The sequence below is a fragment of the Lagopus leucura genome, unplaced genomic scaffold (genome assembly GCF_019238085.1).
Source record: "Lagopus leucura isolate 7727_CA_CO unplaced genomic scaffold, USGS_WTPT01 Super-Scaffold_100002, whole genome shotgun sequence".
Classification (NCBI taxonomy): domain Eukaryota; kingdom Metazoa; phylum Chordata; class Aves; order Galliformes; family Phasianidae; genus Lagopus; species Lagopus leucura.
In genome coordinates, this window is record NW_024962263.1 from 64854656 (window position 1) to 64876051 (window position 21396).

Sequence of the window (21396 nt, forward strand, 5' to 3'; positions counted from 1 at the left end):
TGTTGATGTGGTCTACCTAGACTTCAGCAAAGCCTTTGACACTGTCTCCCACAGCATTCTCCTGCAGAAGCTGGCAGCCAGAGGCTTGGATGGGTACACTCTTGGCTGGGTAAGGAGCTGGCTGGAGGGCCGGGCACAGAGAGTGGTGGTGAATGGAGTTAAATCCAGCTGGCGACCGGTCGTGAGTGGTGTTCCCAGGGGTCGGTGCTGGGGCCTGTCCTCTTCAATATCTTTATTGATGACCTCGATGAGGGCATCGAGTGCACCCTCAGTAAATTCGCAGATGACACCAAATTGGCTGGAAGTGTGGATCTGCCTGGGGGTAGCGAGGCCCTACAGAGGGATCTGGACAGGCTGGAGAGCTGGGCTGGAGCCAATGGGATGAGTTTCAACAAGGCCAAATGCCAGGTCCTACACTTCGGCCACAACAACCCCAGGCGACGCTACAGGCTTGGGGCGGTGTGGCTGGAGGACTGCGTAGAGGAAATGGACCTGGGGGTATTGATTGATGCTCGGCTGAACATGAGCCGACAGTGTGCCCAGGTGGCCAAGAAGGCCAATGGCATCCTGGCTTGCATCAGAAACAGTGTTGCAAGCAGGAGCAGAGAGGTGATTGTTCCCCTATATTCAGCACTCGTGAGGCCGCACCTCGAGTACTGTGTCCAGTTTTGGGCCCCTCACTGCAAGAAAGATATTGAGGCCCTGGAACGTGTTCAAAGGAGGGCAACAAAGCTGGTGAGGGGTCTGGAACACAGGCCATATGAGGAGAGGCTGAAGGAGCTGGGAATGTTCAGCCTGGAGAAGAGGAGGCTCAGGGGAGACCTTATTGCTCTCTATAACTTCCTGAAGGGAGGTTGTAGTGAGCTGGGGGTTGGCCTCTTCTCTCGTGTCATTAGTGATAGGACCAGGGGGAATGGTTTCAAGCTATGGCAGAGGAGATTCAGGCTGGACATGAGGAAGTATTACTTTTCAGAAAGGGTGGCCAGGCACTGGAATGGACTGCCCAGGGAGGTGGTGGAATCACCGACCCTGGGGGTGTTCAAGGAAAGGCTGGATGTTGTGTTGAGGGACATGGTTTAGTAGGAGCTATTGGGAATAGGTGAACGGTTGGACTGGGTGATCTTTTAGGTCTTTTCCAACCTTAGTGATTCTATGATTCTATGATTCTATGATTCTATGAATTCTTTTAATTGAGGGTATGATCTGATACTTAGTAAAACCTGGACAAGTGCTAGTCTTTCCAAGTTGCTGTTAGTTACTGTGTTTCTTTGAAATATTCCTAAACAGAGAATGTGTTTCATTTGGAAGTACTTCAACAGTATTCTGATAGTATTTATGACTAACATAAAACCATAAATCATAGAATGGTTTGGGTTGGAAGGGACCTTTAAGATCACGTAGTTCCAACCCCCTGCTAAAGGCAGGGATACCCCCCCTCTAGGCCAGGTTGCTCACAGCCCCATCCAGCCTGGCCTTGAATGCTTCCACAAACTCACTGGGAACCTGATCCAGTGTCTTACCACCCTCACAGTAAAGAATTTCTTCCTGATATCTAGTCTAAATCTACTGTCATCCAGTTTAAAGCCATTTCCCCTTTTCCTATTGATAAACGCCCTCAAACAATTACTCTTGTGTTTAAAATGTTGGATCTCTAACTGTTAGCAAGATTTGTTTTAAGTGCAAAATGTTTCACATTCTTTTCTTAAAAGGGTAAGGAATATATTTTAAACATTTTTATTAAAAGAATAAAAATGAATTTGCTTTTAAGTGCTATAGAGCACTTGTGTGCTGTAACACCTGTCTTGATTAAAATAATATTTGAGCTCAAAATAAAAGGAAAGTATTGTTTTGCTGTTATTATTATCCCTCAAAATACATTCTGTTTCTACATAGCAAAATACAGTCTTAGAAATTGTCTGTTACTTAGCTGTAATATTTTGAGAGGATAAACCTATGAGTTCAACTGACTCAGAATACATGTATTCCTGCCGTAGGTATGCAGCCCTGTTTAGACTGAGGAAAAGATACTTCCTGCTCACCCACCCACCAGTCTAAGGGAGGTGTTAAATTGGGTACATTATTAATTTTAATTTAACAACTTCTTGTTAGCACTTTTCCCATCCTGCCACCCCACATAGACATGAAAAAAAGGGCAAGAAAGAAAAAAAAAAAAAAAAAAAAAAAAAAGTAGGAGCAATTGTGCAGTTGAAGCACTGTTGGTATTTTGCACAAAGTGAACAGGCCCTTATAATTCCAAGGGTGTTGTTGTGTGTGTGCTGATAGAGTTTCTTCTTTTGTCATGGACTGTTGGTGAATTGATATAATACAGCATTTTCCATCTCTCTGAAAATGAATTTTCTTCTTCTACTTTTCATCTCTGTTAAAGGCCTTATACTCCCTCTCAAGCCAGCCATTACATTGATTGATTGTGACTGAAATTGTCTTGAATCCTACACAGTGAGAAAGATCCCATACCGTGAAAAAAGAAAGTGGAACATTTTCAGCTTTCTCTTGATTGTTTTATAAAAGCATTAGTCTAAAATGAGAGGTTGAAGCAGCAGCTGTTCATTGGCTGTGCCATAAAACATCATCAGTTTGTTATTGCTGTAAGCCATACACTGACATTTTAAGTGCCTAATTTGTTCACAAGAGGTTCCTTCTCAAGCTCTCCCTGTTTTGTAGGGAAAGTGAGATACAGTGTTCACTAGTGAGGAACAGAAAATGCTTTTGAACGTGTGATAGAGCTTTTTAAATAAACATAAACAAAGTTGTAACAGATGCCATAGTGTCATAGTGCAACAGTAATGATAGCAAGTATTTTCTTCAAGTGATTATGTCCATAAAACTGCATGAGGCACTCAGGTAATTCCGAGCTCTTAAGTAAAATCAAAATCCATGAGAATGGTTTTGCTTTTTTTTTCCCCCATGTTCTTGGGCTATGAGGGAGTGGATTCTGTTCTGAGTGTTTGCCCCATTACATTTAGGCTGCAGGAAATAGTATAGATATAATCTGCTTTCAGAATATGATAGTGGGTGTAATCGACAGTTAAAACAACCGTACACTGAAATTTAATGATTTGTTATTTAAATAGTTAAATAGATTAATAGAAAAAGCTGTTTTAAATATCTAACAAAAACACACCAGTATTCAACACATTATTTCTTTAGAAATGATATAATTACTCATAAATAACTTAAAAAAAAAAAAATACAGATTGCCTCTCTGTACATTGTTTGCATAGATTGAATTTTATTAATATAAATTCTGAAGAAAATATGTTTTGGGGTGGAATTTTTGTTTACATTAGGAAAAAAATTCGGGAGCACATCTACCTCATGTCAGTGGTAGGAAGTGTGGTTTAGTACCATAATCTGAGAACTTCAGACCATCCCTTAAGGCTGTCTCAACTTTTACAGAGCTGTTTAGGAATAGTATGAATGCAACTAAAAATTATTATTTCTGGGTGGTGACAAATTTATCAAGATGAAATAAGAGATTTTTAAAAGCCAAACTAGCATGCAGAGCATTTAGCAGTACAAATGAAAACCATCAGGGTTAGACAAGATCTGGATAAAATCAAATTAAATATCTAAGAGCCTGAAGTGTGATTCATTTTCATTTCGATCATTTTTTCTCCAGAGACTTCAATGAGGAATAGGTTTTTATCCCTAACTTAAAATAAGAGACAAATGTTCCTTGGATGGAAGAACAGAAAGCTTTATGTTATCACTACTGGTCTAAAGAGACCCCCTACTTAATCTCACAGCACTGTTTTCCAGAAAAAAAAAATACGTATATATATATATATATATATCTTCCTATATATATATATATAGGAAGAACTAGCAGACATTCCTAACTGCATGGTTCTTTTTTGGAACTGGAAAGAGAACAGAATTGGCCAAGTTTTGCTCAAGAATTACATAAGACTGTATAATGAGGGAGCTAAAGCTCAGAAGATAGCAAACCTCTTTAGAGCCCTTGTCAGTATTCAGGACTGGGGAGAAAGGTGTGTGAAAGGTTCTCTTTGTCAGAAACCATCATTCTGAATTGTAAAGTGCTAAGTTCTGACTTACAGTGTAACCATATATAAAGCTCCTTTGAGTCTTGTAGAGGTGTCCCAAATGTAATTGAGAATATAATGCAATTCTAAAAGTTCTGAAGGATATTTTTAGCGTGTACTCACAGATGCCAGTTTCTTTACCTTCTCAATAATCAGTGAAGAAAAGTTTTGGAGCAGGGTTCAACCACCCATGTATGGTCTCATTCATTCCCTGCTGAAGAAACCCCTCTGGGGTCTGAAGCAGAAGCTTTGCCCAAAGTAGGTACAGAGAATTAGGTGCTTCACACTGGTTGTTGTACATTCTCCTTATGGCATACTAACCTCTCTCTGCCTAAAATACTCCATTACTATTAGGCAGGCTGAAGGGCTAACACAGATTGAATCTTGGCTAGAGGTGCACTAGATGATGATTGCTATTTTATGTTGTGTATGGGGTCTCAAATAGGGCTGGAAGAAACTACAAGATGTTATCTCATCCATCTCCTGTGCAGACTCATCTGAGATAGATAAAATCCTCTACCTCTTTTCACAATTATTAGTTGAGATACAGCTGCCCTTAACAATAACAAAGTCTCCAAACAACTCATACAAATTTTTGTTGCCATTGTTTATGCCATGATTGTTTGAATCTCCAGAGAAAGAAAATTGGGGTTTTCTTGGCTTTTTTCTTTTCTGTGTGTGGGTGTGTGTGTGTGCACGTCAACCTTTCATATATTTAAAGGCTTATTATGAAGTTCCTCCACCTAGTTGGCTTTGTTTTCCTGTTCTTCTGGGATTCTTTGAAACTTCTATCTTTACTAACAAAGAATTCAGATATGTGAATGCCAATTCTAAGTTTACATTTTCACGAAATAACACTATAAACTTTGAAAATTGCTAATCACAAAAAAAAAAAAAAAGAAAAAAAAGAAAAAAAAAAGTAAAAAAAAGAGCATTTTACATACCCTTGCTAGAGAAATTGGAACATGCTCAGAGCAGGGTAAGGGGTTTAAGAAAGAGCCAGAAGAGTCTCCTAAGAATGTAGGTGGCAGATTTTGTTTCATACTTTTGTAATCGTATTTCTAAATGTTAATAGTGATAACTGATAAAAATAGCTCGGTCTAATGAGGAAGGCTTGACAGTGGATTTCTTAAATATTAAAGATAAATGTTAGTCTATCAGTGAGACAAATGATTTTTCCTTTGAAGCTCCCTTGAAAAAGAGAAAATTGCCTATGGTGAAAGTAGAACCTGTATCTTGGGGGCTTTCTTCTGCTGTCTGTAAAAGAATTTTTTGTGGTGAAGTGTCGTTACCTTCTGATAATGCTGAAGCAAAGTAAAGCAGGTCAGCAGAAATGTAAAAGATAACAGACAAGCAACAGCCAAATTGTTTTATAAAAATCAAGCAGCTCCAACAAAAACTCATTTCTTCAGATGTCTTTTCTAAATTAGTAGATGGTGGAAATACAGTGAATGTAACAAATTCATTCTACTGCAGCTTTTGATGAATACTTGAAATTTTCGTGAAATCTTCAAACTGTGTGTTCTTCTGAATGTGAATACTCAGGCAGAGTAAAAACTTAGTGAAGTAAAAGCTGTAAAAATAGACTGTCTTTATGGCTTTAGTAAAAGTAAGCATGGCTGACTTGAAAGTATTATGCTACATTATTTCCCTTTTATCCACACAATCTTTTTATCCCCACAATCATCTGTGGATTGTGTACTAATGAATAGTGGCCTTTTTGTGTATAAAGATACTTAAAAGCTCTCAGTCATCCTGCAAGAGGATTTGCAAAGCAGGATTGCTTCTCCACTTGGATTTCAGTAGATCTCTGTAGGGGTTCTCCTCCACATGGATGAATCTCCTCATGAAGGGTCAAGGCTTCAGAATTCAGGTTGGAACTGTTTGGAAACAATGACCCAAAGTATAATAAAAGCCAGATAATAATGATTATTATCAGAGAGAGGGTAGGATACAAACTGTTTGAGATTCATGGCTACCCATCAAGCTGCTGAATTGAGCTCTTTATTCTGTAAGTAATTTTTTAATAAAATTATCCTGCTTTGGCACTCTCATCCTCTCATCAGTCTTCATTCTCCCCCATTTCTGGTTTGCTTCAGGAGTGCAAGCCAGGTCTGTTTTCTTTTGAAATGCATTTACAAAACTCTTTGATTCTATCTTATCACGTGTAAACATGTGGAATACAAACTTTCCTCTTACTCTGTTTGCCACAGCCAGTTTAATATCACCAGGGTGTTAGTCAGGGGTATGATTTGGCTGATATTTTATGATTTGTCTGCATTATATCATAAAGAGAATATGTAAATGTAAACCTGTTTTATTATTTAAGTGACTTATTGTCAAAGAGAATTTTAATTATCTAATATAAATTACATTAAAAAGCACTACTGTTGGCTAATAATCCTTATGTTTTACCAGCAAGAGTTGCACACATGTCAAATACATGACTTCAATAGATCAATATTTGCATCAAGTAGTGTTTGTTGCTTGGGAGAGGTTAAATGTTGACCTGTGTTGGTTTCATTTATTTCAAGAAAAAATAATGCATATTTATATGTGCAATTTTTTCTTAAGTCTACATCATAAAAGTAACCATACTAAAAGTTTTAGAAGGATATTATCTAAAAGCACTGTTTGGGTGCATAGAATTAAATGCTGAGAGACAGAACATGCTTTAAGCCTCCCCCACCTTTTCTTCTTGTCTAAGATCTGCTCATTAAAAAGTGAGGATACAGCCCAGACGAAGAGTTTATTGATGAGTAATACGTGACATTCAAGTCAGTAGCTATGTTTTTTAAATGTCTGTGTTTTTCTTTTCCTCTTTTTCTGAAACAACTTGAGAAATAAATTGCAGCATTTAAAGAAACACTCCTTACTGGGACCCGTAGGATGGGGAAAGTTGAGAGGTAACGTGGAATGTGCAGATATGGACATTATTCTTTTGCCAACAGCAACAATGAACTGATAAAATTCATTGCAGAGATTCCAATGGACAATTTTAAGAATATTTTAATCTTCTATAATTGTTTAAGATGTTTGAGTAAGTTAAGATTGTGTGATTGGTTGATTTTTGTTGCAGAGTTCATTCATTTCTTCTCACCTCACAAAGCTTGCTGCCGTTCACCAGCCATCCACAAAATAATGACTTTTTTAAAGCTGTGAAAGCATGAAACTAAATTTTAAGCTCTTCTATAGTGATCAGTAACACAGACAAACAGGAGGATGCTCTGCCCACTCAAAGCCAGACAGCATGTTCAAATACTATTTTACTTATTTTTAATGAATAGACATAGAATGATTCACCAAACACTGTGCATTTACATTATTTTTAGCAAGCACATTTAACTATACTGAAAAAGTAATCAGAGTTGTAATTAGCACAAAATAAAACGAATAAAGACCATGGTTTCAGGGATCATTGGCTTAAAGCAAATTAATTATTATCACGTGAAATTTCCATTTAGTTTGTATTTTTTTATTATGCCATTGCCAAAATATTTGCATACAAATATATGGTTGTAATAGCATAATGCACAGAAGAACAATGAAAAGATACACGTGCTGTTGCATGTGTTATGTATAGCATAATATAGAGAGCTAAGCAAAATAAAAAGTAATGGAAAATTAGCTGTTAGTGATAAGAAAAAGAAATGAATTCTATAGTCTAATTGTAATGAGAGCTGAGGAAAAAGATTGAGAGTATCTTATTGAAACAATGAAAAATGGAAATTTTGAACTAAATAATAAAGATGAAACCCTTCAGGTAGAAACGGGGAAGAGCGAGGAAAGGAAACAAAGATGACCACACAAAGCAACAAGTAGGATACCACTGGTCTCTGTGATCTGAGTCAGATCATAGATCTGATTCAGCTGGAAATTAACTCAGGGAAAATGAAGCAGGAAAATGGGGAATTATTGTCAGCATATAAAACTTACTGCAGAAATACCAACTTCAATAGCTAGAAATTGATCAATGCTGTTTGAGTTTATGCCATGCAGAGTCTTTCTGTTTGGTGCAGGCATTTTTTCTGCTGCTATGTTTCATAATGACTTGGCCAAATATTTTATTTCCCTTCTGCTTGATAATCCATTTCCTGTCTTTTTGCTGACCTCCGCAACAGAGATGGTGTCATTTCAGCTGTGGCATTTTGAGATGATTGTAGTTGAAATATAAAACAAATCTAAAGATGCAGCCATTGCTTGCACTTTCTTTAGGCCATGCTTTGTCCTCAGCTATGCCGATACAAGTCCAAAGCAAATGAAAAGATCTGTGGTCAGCTTTTGACAGAGGGAGGAAAAGTAGACGAATAGAACCAAAATAAAGAAAAAAATTCTCTTTAGCAGCTAGAGGTGTGCCAGTGTGAGACTGTGTGAAATACTGAATGGCTGAAAGGAAGAAGAACTGACACTGCACAAGGCTGAACTCTGTAGAGCCTATTCTGTATCTATACTGTAGATAGAAACAAAAATCTGAGAGGAAAAAGAGACAGGAAGTTTAATTTTAGAGTAGGAAGATATTTCCTCAGGTTTTGTTTTGTTTCTTTGTCATTTTTTAAGAAAATGACTGCTGGTCATTGTTTTTAGATAATGGATGCTGCAGACTATTGACTGTCTTTGAAAAGGATTGTTTTTTTTGCTTTCTGAAGCATGAAGTACCCATAGGCGCCAGGTATAAATTATTTTTAATCTGAAGCAGTGATTACAGTTTTACATTTCCTTGAGTAGTTTAGAGAGCTTTTGTCAAACCATGCATTGTAAATGGCAATAAGACTATTATTGTTACTTTTAAGACATGTCATTAGCTGTTTTTTCTTCACCACACCCTCTATCTTTAATCCTGAGACACTTCTGTATGTGTAATATCTGGGTATGATGTTTTAAAATATGAAAAGCCCAATTAAGAAATACTTTCACACAATTTTATTGAAGGCAAATTTGTTGCTGAATGAACTGCAATTCATCCTTTCTCCAGCTCCAGAGCTGCCACTGACATCTTCATTCCATGTCATAACTGTCATCTCCCTGTCCAGGCAAGAATTTCTCTCTCTTTTCCCTGCCCATCTTTAGGAAGATGTCTGGATTATTGAAGCAGTTATTTATGTGTGTGTGGAAGATCATACAATCCTGCCACTTTTTCCTTTTCCTATGTCCTATTAGCAGGTAGCAGTTACAGAAATGAAAAACAAGAAGAATATTATTAACTTTCCTCAAATAGAAATCATAGAAAGTAATGCAGAAGGAACTATGAAAAAAAAATGTACACTGTATGCTGCTTCCTGAATAACCTAGAGATAAGCTCAAAACTGCAGTCAGGATTTCACTTATCAACGTGTTGGTTTTTTTTTCCAACAGAAATTTTTTCTGAAGATTTAACTCATAATATTTTAATGTCCTCATGTATACAATTCTGCGATATCTCAATGAAAAGTTGGCTTTCATTAGTTTATGAGGTCATTTATGCAATTTTGGTGTGCATCAGAGCTCTTTTGAGGAATCTTGCTATCAGGCTGTCACATAGTACATCACCCTACTTTTTCTGATTATATGATTCTTTCTGCTCTCGATTTTATTAGGTGCTATAAAACACACTGGAGAAAAAATAGGAAAATAAATGTATATTTTTCTCTGAGCTTTGCAGCAGAGAAAATAGCTACAGCCAGCAGCATCTCCCCTGGATTTTAGGAGAATGGTATTACCCTGCCTTTCTGTGAGAGATTGCTGGTTACCTTCTGTCAGTGAGCAACTGTCTCGCTGCAAAGCAGAAGCACGACCTCTTCTCTTTTGTCTGTGTTCAAGGCAATTACTTCTTAGAAAGCGGAATTTCTTCAGAATGACTATGTACAAGAGCAAACGCAGAAACCAAAGATGTAAGTAAAATGCAAACTTTTTTTTTAATGCTCATAGAGAGGAGGGGAAATAAATCTCCAGTTTCATTGAAAACCATGCCTTGCTTTACCCTGCTCTAGTTAAATAACAGCAGAAAAGCAAGGACAGGATTCCCTGCCAAATTTCCCACCGTTTCTGTATTGTAAGTGCATGAAAGAGCTTTAAAACAAAAAAATTAGCTCACTTGTTACTATGGTAACCCTCAGCGAGTGATTGCTTTTTAATATCAACAAAGAAACAGCAATCAAATATAAGTTTGGTTCAGCCCACTGTCCTTCATTAGGAATAACGAGTGGCTTGTTGTTCCTTTGCCTTGACCGGGTTGGCACATTCCCACTTGATGGACATCTTTGTGAGATTCACTTCAGAGAGCCAGCACTACCAGAACTTTAAGGGCAGTTGATTTTCCTTTGCCACAACTTTCCATGGAATTGACCAGCTTTGCTTAAACCACAGAAAAAGAAAAAGGGATGAGGGGGCATGCATGTGTCTTTTGTGTATTATAGAGACTCTGCTTCTGAAAATTCACTTGCTTCTAAGTGTACAAATTTCCTGGCAAGCACCTGTTTGACTCTTTAAATTGCAATGGTATCAGCCAGGGGAATTTTAGTAACAATTTTGTCTTTTCCAGACCATTATTGCAGGATGAGTGAGGCAAGTAAAAATGAAGTGCTGCAGGTCAGGTCATGAAGTATGCGTTACTGTAAGGAAATCTAGCAAGAGGCCAAGTAATAAATGGAGAGCATGTCTGAAGCTGAGAAAAAAAGATATTCCGCTAAGAAAAATGCCATGCAGGGACTGTGCAGGAGAGAGCAGGAGGGAAAGGCATATCAATACAAAAGAAGATAAGTTTGGACTTTGTATGGACAGGGGCATTGCTTCTGTTCAGAGTTGAAGGGATTTATGCAGCTTTATTACTGACCTTGGCTTTTATTCCTTAGAACTTAATCCATACAGCTCTCCTTCAGTCTTTCTTTACCAAAACAAATGTATGTGCAGCATGTAGAAAGTTTGCAGGACTTAGATCCCTGCTAAGATTTCTGCCACAGAAATCGATCTGCTTCACATTCAAATAAAAAGAATTATCATAAAGGTTATTCCCTTAACAGCAGTGAAAGGAAATTATTTATATACAGGCAGATATTAAGATATTAATTAATCTAGTTCATTTAAATGTATCAATTACTATTATTGTTTATATGTAAAATGAGAGGTGTCCTACGTCCAGCTGTTTTCTTGCCTTCTCTCCTATGCAAATCTGGTTGTGGTATGCAGTAATTAAATTTGTGACTGAGTGAGTAAGTTAGATTTGCCATAGGAATATAGTCATTCACAAGAACTTGGCATAGGATTTTCTAAAGAATGCTTTGATGAAGACAAGCTGCCTTCTTCCCCTTTCTCTTCTACTTCTACTGACCCCAAGGAGAATCTATGGTTTGCCAAGGGGAAAAGAATAAGAATGAAACATAATTAGAACAATCAGAATGAAACAGAGTCAAGCTTGTAACTGCAATAGTAGCTCTTGCACTGTTTTCTGTTTTAAGCTGTCTCTGATTTTAGGATGCCAATCAATAAGATACCTCAATGGAGCTCTCTTTGTTACATTAAATGCAATGGTGTATATATGGATGTTTCATTGCTACCTCTTAGTTAATTACCAATTGCAAAAGTCTCAACAGGCAAACAAATAAACTTGGGTAATTTTGATATTACTCCTATTTATATCACCAAAAGCCTTTTTGAAGGACTGATCTTGTCTAAACAATTGTTATTTTGAAATATGAAGATTGTTGGTAGCAGCCATGTTAAACAGTAGACAAATACCACATTTTCTGTTCACTTATCATGTTATATTTGAAACCTGAAACTATTTTGATGCCCGTTTATAAATGATAATGAAAGATATGTAGTGCATAATTTTAAGTATATGTAGGGTAAATCATTTTTTTATCTCCTCACTACATCTTAATAACACACTTGAACATCTGGCATAAAACAAAAGTGAGTTTTGTAGACATTCCTATTCACTGAAGTTCTGCTTCTAGATTAGGTGTACACTGAAAAGTACTATAAACATTGTTTGCCTAACACTTTTTTTTCTTCAACTTTTGAAGAAGAGTATAAAGGCATTTTGTACTTTAAACAATTTGAAAACACTTAAATGAGGTGGGAGGACTGGGAAAATAGTGAGATTATGATCTTTTTTTAACATAAAATATGGAGAATCTCTATTTCCATTTTCTATCTCAGCTGCAAAACTGTTACTGGAGAATCAGCTGAAAAAAATAAAATAAAATAAAATAAAATAAAATAAAATAAAATAAAATAAAATAAAATAAAATAAAATAAAATCTACTTGTGCCTACATGAATAGGATAAAAGTTTCCTATGAATAAATCTTCAGCTGCAGCATTGTACATAACTTCTAAATTCAGCACTAATTTTAATGCTTTGCTTTCGCTGCACCTGAAGTAGTTCACGTATGTTATTCATTCCATACATAGTTGTAACTGATGAGAACCAAAAGTAAGTATTGCAGCAAGCCGTGAAACTTTTACATCTCTAAATAAATATTAGATTAAGGCTATTTCTGTATGACTGTTTGTCCTGCATACATACACACATAGTGAGTTTCCATGCAGATGTGTGTCCGGATTTCTAGCACGCTTTATCTATAATTCAGGTTGTTACCAGATAGCTGATAGGCTTGGTTCTCATTTCATTGCACAAACATAACGACTGAGTGAGCGGAAACCATTGTAAGAAATAGTCTTATAAAATCTGGAAAACTGATAAACATGACCTGCTGGAGCTTTCCTGAAGCAAAAGGTTTGACACTAGGGTACCAGCTGCTGAGGACAATATGGTCAGGATAAACCTTGTGGTAGGCTGCAGTGTACCTGTGGAGCTTCTCCATGGAGAAGCAGTCATTCAGTCACTACTCCAAGTTATGTTACCATTGCATACTGTAACTTACATAGCTGGAATAGTCATTGCTATCTTTATGTAGATATGCTGCAAATTGTATCTTTTTACAGTATCATGCAGATCTTGTGAAGATTTTTTTTTCTTTTGAAACCAATAGAGGATTTGTTTCTTTTTTTTTTTTTTCTTCTTTTTTTTTTTCTTTTTTGTAATGAGAGGAAAGTCATCCCACTTCCTTTTATCCTGGTGACTTCTCTCCTCACAGAGGTATCACGGGTTTACTTTTGATTGTTTAGTCTGTTATGTTTCTTTGCTCTCATTCTCTGAGTTTAATCTGTTCAGTCCTAGTTTTCCCTTCATGTGGAGTGCTGATGAAATTTATGTCTACATTTTAAAAGGATTAAATAGGTGATGGTAAATGGAAAGGAAAATTATTTTCGTAAGTTGTGCTTGTAGATGCTGCAGTGTAGAATGCATGTGACTCACAGAAGGTTGTAAGATCTTTGTCTTAAATCAGTGCAGTACTTCACAGAATCACAGAACTGTAGGGTTGAAAGGGACCACTGAAGATCATTTAGTTCACTCCACTAATAAGCAGGTTTCCTGCAGTAGGTTACACAGGAAATTGTCCAGGTGGGTTTTGAGTATTGCCAGGGAAGGAAACTCCACAGACTCTCTGAGTTGCATGCTCCAGTGCTCTATCACCCTCAACGTAAAAATGTTCATATGGAACTTCCTGTGTCCCAGTTTGTGCCCATTGCCATTGTTCTGTCACTGGGAACCACTGAAAAACTTAGAGATGTGCTGTCCGCAGGGATAACTTCTGTGTTTTCCAAGTAACCTTGTCTTGTTGAAGAGGGAATTTATTGTAGACCTACAACTGATGAGAAATTATGTGAAATCCCAGTCAGAAGGAATATTTTATCCTATCAGCTTCTTTGCATTGCCTTCTATATTTTCTTTTATTGTTAAGATTCTACTTGCCATCTTTTCCTCACAGATTTATTGTTCTCATCTTAAATGTCCACCTTTACAGATAGCACAATCACTTTCAGCCATAAAAATAGATTTAGCATCTGTTGAACAGTGTTATATCATAGTTTGATCAGCCCATGATTACTTTCATCTCCTTTTTGCCTATTAGGGCAATAAAGAGTCCCTAGTACTGAGTCTGCTGCTGCTCAAAGAAAATAGCAGCCTTTAATAAAGTGTGTTAGGAGTTAGCAACTGGAAAGCAAAATCTCATTGGGGAAAACAAGTGTAGTTACTGACCCAGATACATATAAGACAACTCTGCCTCATTCCTTAAAACATCAGAGACCCAGACAACAAGGGAATATCTCTTCAGCACGATATAGAGACAGCTTTCTTCATATAAAGCTATCTTAGAATAGCCCCAGGATGTTCCTATTGCTTCATACTTTTTGAATAAGTCAAGTTCAGCGCAATTATGAGTATCTGTAATAAGACTGAGTAAAAAGACATTTGTGACCTCCAGGAGTAAAAAAATGTCATTGAATATTCAAATCACATGGACAACATCTTTATACAGAACTATACATGTAATTACTACTCAACAGTTCAGGGACTTCAGGGATAGAAGAACTCTTCTCATATCTTTGAAGGGAATTTATTGTGACCTGAGAAGATTGGCTTATTTGAAATTGTTCATTTCACAATGTCACTAATAGTAAAATTTTAAGTGTATGTCCCTCAGTGAAGCATACAGGGTAAGTAAGCTGGAACTTTTTCTCTGACACTTTTTTGTGTCTACCGTATACTTCCAAAGCAGACATTGCTTTTCTGTTTCTGGACTGTGTAACTTATTCAAAAGTACTGAAAGATGTTGGTTCCAAAAAGCACATTTTGAGAGATTAATAAGATGACCAAACTCCATGTGCCATACTTGATGCTCCCCCTTATTTTTTTTGGAGTCTGCCTCAGTAAGCAAAATAGAGGTTTTGACCCTGTGGAGTAAATGCTGAGAGGAAGTACTAAAAGTGAACAAGAAATCCTAGGGAATCAAGAATTTATTTACAATTTCTCTTGAACGTGAAAAGGTAAGGAATAAACAGTGTCAGGACAGATACAGAAGGGACTGTTAAGAAACCAGTTTGGGAGTCGAGGTTAACTTACCTGAAATTTGTCTGGAGAATGTAACAAAGAAATCCAATAAATCTGTAAGGAGGAGGAACAAAAAATTTAACAGTAGCTTTCTCTTTGTTAAAAAGGTTACTATAGTTATGTTGGGAGTGTTTCCTTACCTTGCAAATATAAATCAGTAGAATTACGATCAATAATTAAGTTTCAGCAGAAGTAATAATTGGAATGCCAGGGAGACATCATAAAAATGCATCAGCTATCGTGAACAGTCATAAATAGGGAATTATTAAAAAAGATGAACATATGCAAATCATGTAGTTTGGATTATGTGATTTGAAGAGTATTAGGGGAGTTAACAAATGAACATACTGTACCATCAACAGTTTATATTTGAAAGGTCACTGAAAATGAAGCAGGTATCAGAAATGTAAAACATATAAATGTAATACTGGTTTGCATATGTACAGCTGAGAATTCCAGTTCTCAGCTCTGCTCAGGCTGGGAGAAAGTGTTGCTGACTTCATCAGTGTCACAATTTATCATTAGTAAAATACCATTCATGGTGTGCTGATTATCAAAACTTACGTGTTCTGAGGTTGAAGCACTCCAGTAATGACCTGAGATTTGGAATAGTTTTTAAATGTTTAATAGTTGGTAATAATTTTAAAATATGAGATCAATGGAAGTAACAACCATGAGATCTAAGGTAATAGTATTCAGAAGGAATCTATGTAGGAAGACAATTCTGGCTTTTAAATTGAGCAAACAGAAGTCTAATGATTAGATGGACTGAGGTTAGATGACTGCTGGCTAAAATATACATTTTTTGAGTGCAGTCATGGAGACAATTTACTAAAAGTACATGCAATTTCCTCCTCTGTCACTTGGCTTTCAATCTAGATTGCTCATCTATTTTTAAAAATCTCTTCATTGTGTACTATGGACCACTAGCAAAAAAGTAATTCTTAAAACATTATAGTACATGCTAGTGTGCAAGTCATAAAGAGTGCTACTGTATAGACTTAAACTCTCTAAACCCTCTAAAAGTATGGGAATCTTGAAGGGACTCCACACTTCCTCACTTAACGTTACACGAATAGTAATCCTCTATCAGAATCTCTGTACTATGCTGTAGCAGAGACATCTACTTCCCTGCTCTGTAGGAGAAAAATCCCTCTGGTGTTCAGACCATACAGTCTGTTCTCTTAAGGCAAAATCCACTGATGCTTGTTTCATAAAAAATGCAAACTTAAAAAAAAAATAAAAATAAGGAAAGTACTTGTATGTAGGCAGTGATAGGACAGGAGAGAATGGCCTCAGGTCACACCAGGGGTGGTTCAGAATGGATATTAGAAATAATTTCTTCTCAGAGTGATCAGGTGCTGGAACAGGCTTCCCAGAGAGGTGATGGAGTCATTGTCACATAATCGCAGAATTGTAGGAGCTGGAAGGGATTTCCAGAGACATCAAGTCCAAGCCCCCTGCAGAGCAGGCCCCCTACAGCAGGCTGCACAGTAAGGCATCCAGGTGCTTCTTGAGTATCTCCAGAGAAGGTAAATCCACAACCTTCCTGGGAATCCTGTTCCAGTGCTCCATCACCCTTACTGTGAAGAAGTACCACATATTGGTGCGGAACTTTTTATGCTCCAGTTTGTGGTCATTTCCCCTTGCCCTGTCCGTACAGACCACTGAAAAGAGGCTGGCCATGTCCCTTTGACTTCTACGCATAAGATATTTCTAAACATTAATAAGATCACCTCTGAGTCTTCTTTTCTCAAGGCTGAACAGACCCAGATCACCCAACTTTTCCTCATAGGGGGGATGCTCCAGGCCTTTATCATCTTTGTGGCCCAAAGAAATGATCCCTGCAAGTGTTTAAGGAAAGGGTAGATACGATAGTTACAGACATGGTTTAGTGGGTAGTACTGCTGGTAGGTGGATGGTTGGACTAGATGCTCTTTTCCAACCTTAATGATAGTATAATTAAATTATTCAGTGCAAGTCTTGATTTGTAAGCAAACTATTTTTGTTGTTTTTATAGCCGACCCGATTTCTTTTCTGTTCCCTTTCACGTACTTTCTCTGTAAGAACAGAGCAGTAGAGAACACCTCCGTCCTACTTCCAGTACAGATCTTTAGTTCAAACGCAGCTTGTAATTCTGCCTCTTTCATAATCAAAACTATTGACAGAATTAAATCTTGACCTTTACAACATGTGCAATCTATTCTCAATACATCTTTGTGAGTTTTTATTACGAAATGTAATATACGGAATCTAAAAAGCGGAGAGCTTCTAAGAAATGCTACAGTGGCGTACTTCCAGCTGTAACCAGTCATAAGATCAAGCACAATGTGTATATTGAGACCTTCATAAGAAAAAAATAATCATAACATTTTTTAAAAATGCACATAAAGTCTCTCAGATGATTATCCAATATCTGATAAATGATTAAAAGGATTCTGGCTGGTTTAGAAGCACCAACCAATATCTAAAAGATACTACAGAAACTGGAACGTCTTTATATTGCAGAAGCCTTACTTTGAGAGATTCCATGCGAGTAAAATCCAGGAACATTTCTGGGTATCCCTCTATAAACTTTCCCCTTCTCCCTTCACACATAGCTTGGAAGGAACACAGATCTCAAGTGCGATAGGGTGATATTACAGTAAAACTTGTGAGCACACATGATCAATATTTTAATTCCAGCTCCTATCTATGGAGCATTCAATCTTGCTTTTTTGCAACTAAGAATTATTTCAGTCTTAAATTTCTGTTTTCCTAATGCCACTTCATTTCTTCTTCTTTTTCTTCTTTTTTTTTTTTTTCTTTGTCCAGTTATTAGTGTGTTAAAGATTCTGATAAATAGGTTTTGATATTAGCTTATATTTTTGCTTAGAGTTACAGGTTTTTCTTCCCCTGCCTAAATATCTCTTATTGTCCTTTGCAGAAGGCTGCAGTGATCTCCACAAACGACTCTTTTTTTTTTTCTCAAATCCTCAACAAAATAAATGCTGCCAAGAGCTGCTTTTTGCACACACACACAAAAATTATGAATGCATATTGTGTTACAATACTTCTTTTGACCCCAAGAGTTAGAAAATGCCTTAGAAAATCATCCAACTGTAATTCTTAAGATAGAGCAGCAATTGTTAACCAAATTGCTGGTATCTATCTTATTAATAGTCTCCAAAGGCAGCTGTAGTGGTGATTTTGGTTCACCTCCAGGTCTGTCACAAAGCTGTGTCTAGGTGGTGCCTAATAGCCTGGTTTTCACTGTGTGCGTTTGCATATTTCCTTAAGATCTACTGAAGACTTGGTGCAGCTACTTGCAGTGCTTCATTTTTACTTTATTTTTATTTTGTGACTGTAGGTCAACATATGCTATCAGCAGAGTACTGAAACATAATGCTAGAGGTTCTCAACACATATCAGTCTTAATCATTATTCTGAAAATGTTTTTTTTTCCATTATATATGCTATTTTTCAAAATGGAATAATCATTTAAAACTTATAGTCTATCATTTAAAAAATGTCTTCCAGGGTGAGAGCAGTGGAGAAGGGAGGGAGGAATCTTCCTTCTTGCCCTCAGTAGCTGAACTAAAACCCAAAGAAAATGTCAGGGATTTAGTTCTTGTGGCTTATAAAATGTCATCCCTGTGCTGAGAAAAAGAAACTTACATTACAACTGAATTTTTGAGGCACTAGGTACTGATTCGATTTGCCTTCTCACTGGTATCATTTAATATCTGATACTTAATATTTTTGAACAGGACTAAGTCTTATAAATATGTATTCAAACAAGCATGGATCTAGATCTAGCACATTTTTCATTACTATGATATATCCTAAAATAATTTTTGAGCATTAAGATATATTTTTTTCCTACAACTTCCTCTCATGAGAGCAGCAAATCTGTCAAACGTTTTGCCATTGTCTCTATATATTTTTTGCTGATCAGCTTTCTAGTAAGATTATCATTCAGCATCACGGATCCCAGTAATATATTTAGGTATATAAATAATCTCTGAAATAACAGATACTGCATTTCACTTGGCAGTGATCATTTGATGCAGATGCAATGAGTAGGAAAGTAAGTTTCTATTAAAGTAGGTTCAGTAATGAGTAGATTGAGGTGTGCAACACGGGGACAATTTATATCCCCTATTGCTTTCTGAACCAGTTTGAAAGTAATAGTGAACATGCATCAGTTTATACTTCTGATAAAATTTGGCATTAAAAAAAAAGTGCTTGTTTCCAGAAACCATTGTATACGTTGCAGATATTTCATGTGAATTTATAGTAAGCCTTGATCCTCACAGACAACACTTATGTTCAAGATGAGTCCACTTCAGTTTGTTTTCATTTCTATCAAAAAGTAAAATATTTTCCTGCTACTCACAAAAGTCATTGGGTAAACAATACCCTGAGAATAAATTATTTCTAATCAATAGAAGTGGGAATTTTAATCTCTGCAATCTCTGAAATATCCTGTATGGGGGATCAATTCCTCCAGTGATTAAGTGATTTTTTTTTTTTTTTTTTCCAACTAAACATGGTGATAATAGTCCTATTTGGTTTTTGAAAGTAAACACAAGCAGTTGTATGCCCCTACAAAAATTTGGATTTATGTTTTGACTGGTGTCTATTTAGAAAATGAGACAGTGGATTATTATGAAATGCAGATAGGGTTGCTTGGACCTGCCCACGAATTACACATGAATTGTAAATGTTTGTGTGGCCACCACAGAATCTAATTTCTTTCCTCTTCATAAAGCTGTATTTACATATGTATTTGTACAATTTTTTTTTAACTTTGCCATTACATGTATATATATTTTATTTCAACTTAGAATGGCTATTAAAATTCGATTAAAAAAAAAAAAAAAAAAAAAAACTGATTGGCCAAAAATGTTATTATTAATGTTGAAGAACATTTTTACATTTGAATTGAAATATTTCTACAGGATGAACTGTTCACATTCAAATAAAAGAGATCTGCCAAAGAATCAACTGTATTTTACTGTATGGTCAGCTACTGTCCACAGATCGTCATAGGTAATGTGTAATGTAGGTAATGTGTTACCTACAGAATAGGTAATTTGAAGCACTTAAACAGTCTAGAAAATCTTTTCTGTTCAAAAGAAGTTGTAGGTTTATAGGTCAAAACACAGGTGGAAAAAAGAAAACTCATGTATATAACAGGAAGTTTAATGTTTTTGCAGAATTTACATTTCTCATATGTAACATTCTTCCTACCAGGAATTTATGAACATGATGAACAAGTGCTCTATGTTGAGAATTAAAATTAAAGGAAAGTGGTTGGTATAAATAATTTCCTCTTATAATTTACTTCTGACTTGTGTCATGCAGTTTAAAATCAAAGATATTCTGTGCTCAGTTAGGTTACTTGTAAGTAATATAAATGGCTTGTGGCACCAGTGGAATTTACAACATGTATCAGAGAGTAGAAGGGAAAAATGTTGAGTGATAATTTGCCACCTAAAGTCTGACAAAAGTCAGTTCTAGCCAGCAGGCTTTTAACAGCAGTTTGTGCCTTTGAACATCTTCTCCAGATATTTTGTTTTGCTTTATTGATTACTTTTATATGAACCTAGATTTTTGGTCACACAATACTAAAATCAATGGCAAAATTCACATTGACTGAAATAGTAGTAGTGCTAGAAATCAAGGCTTTATTGCTAAGGAAAAAGTGACAATTACATTGTCCTACAAGTTCTGTTGACGGAAAGCAGCCATAACATGTCCTGGGAGCCCTTCCTTCTGGATTTAACTTACACCTAAAGGGAATGTAGTGCAAGTCAATGTCCGTTTATTCTCTTTCTTCAGCTACTTATTTGGGGTCTGTGTTTTAAATGTATAGTTTATCACCATGGCTGTAGTGGTTTGCTGAGATGTAATGTATGTTGCTACCATTGTTACGCAAAAGCATTAATGTTTTGGAATTATTACCAACTTAAATGTTGCATCACCAAAAAGTATTCTAGTCTCCAAAGCAATCTGATTTTTCTACCTGTGACTCTTTAAAAAATCCAGGATCTACCTGTGCAGTCTTCTCTTTATTACCATTCATACATGTAGGTATGACTACTCACTAAGAAAGCATTTAAACTGACTTCTAAAGTCATTTCTCCCCAGTACCTAAGTCAGGTGAGCCAGTGATAGTTCCACCCAACAACACCAATCTCAAGTTTTCCTCATTAGAGAGCAGTGCCTAAGGATGGGCAGCAGTGAGGAGCTTTCCTCAGCATTGAGCGGGGATATTGGCAGGAAGGCAGCAGGAGCCAAGCTAGGTCGCTGGCAGACAACTTGTTTCTTTGCAGGAAAAAAAAAAAAAAGAAAAAAAAAAAAAGAAAGAAAAGAAAAGAAAAGAAAAGAAAAGAAAAGAAAAGAAAAGAAA

General features: G+C 36.4%; 1 protein-coding gene across 5 annotated transcripts in view; it reads left to right on the top strand.

The window, feature by feature from the left end:
* RALYL (RALY RNA binding protein like) overlaps nucleotides 1-21396 on the top strand; it is a 192027-nt gene that overhangs the window by 73979 nt on the left and 96652 nt on the right. The window contains exon 1 of one of the 5 annotated variants that reach the window (XM_042870078.1): nucleotides 9811-9931. The exons of the other annotated variants lie outside the window; for them this stretch is intronic. Coding sequence (XP_042726012.1) covers nucleotides 9895-9931 — 37 coding nt within the window. The 5' untranslated portion in view covers nucleotides 9811-9894. Of the gene's footprint in view, nucleotides 1-9810; nucleotides 9932-21396 lie in introns of those variants that run through there. 5 annotated transcript variants of the gene reach the window in all.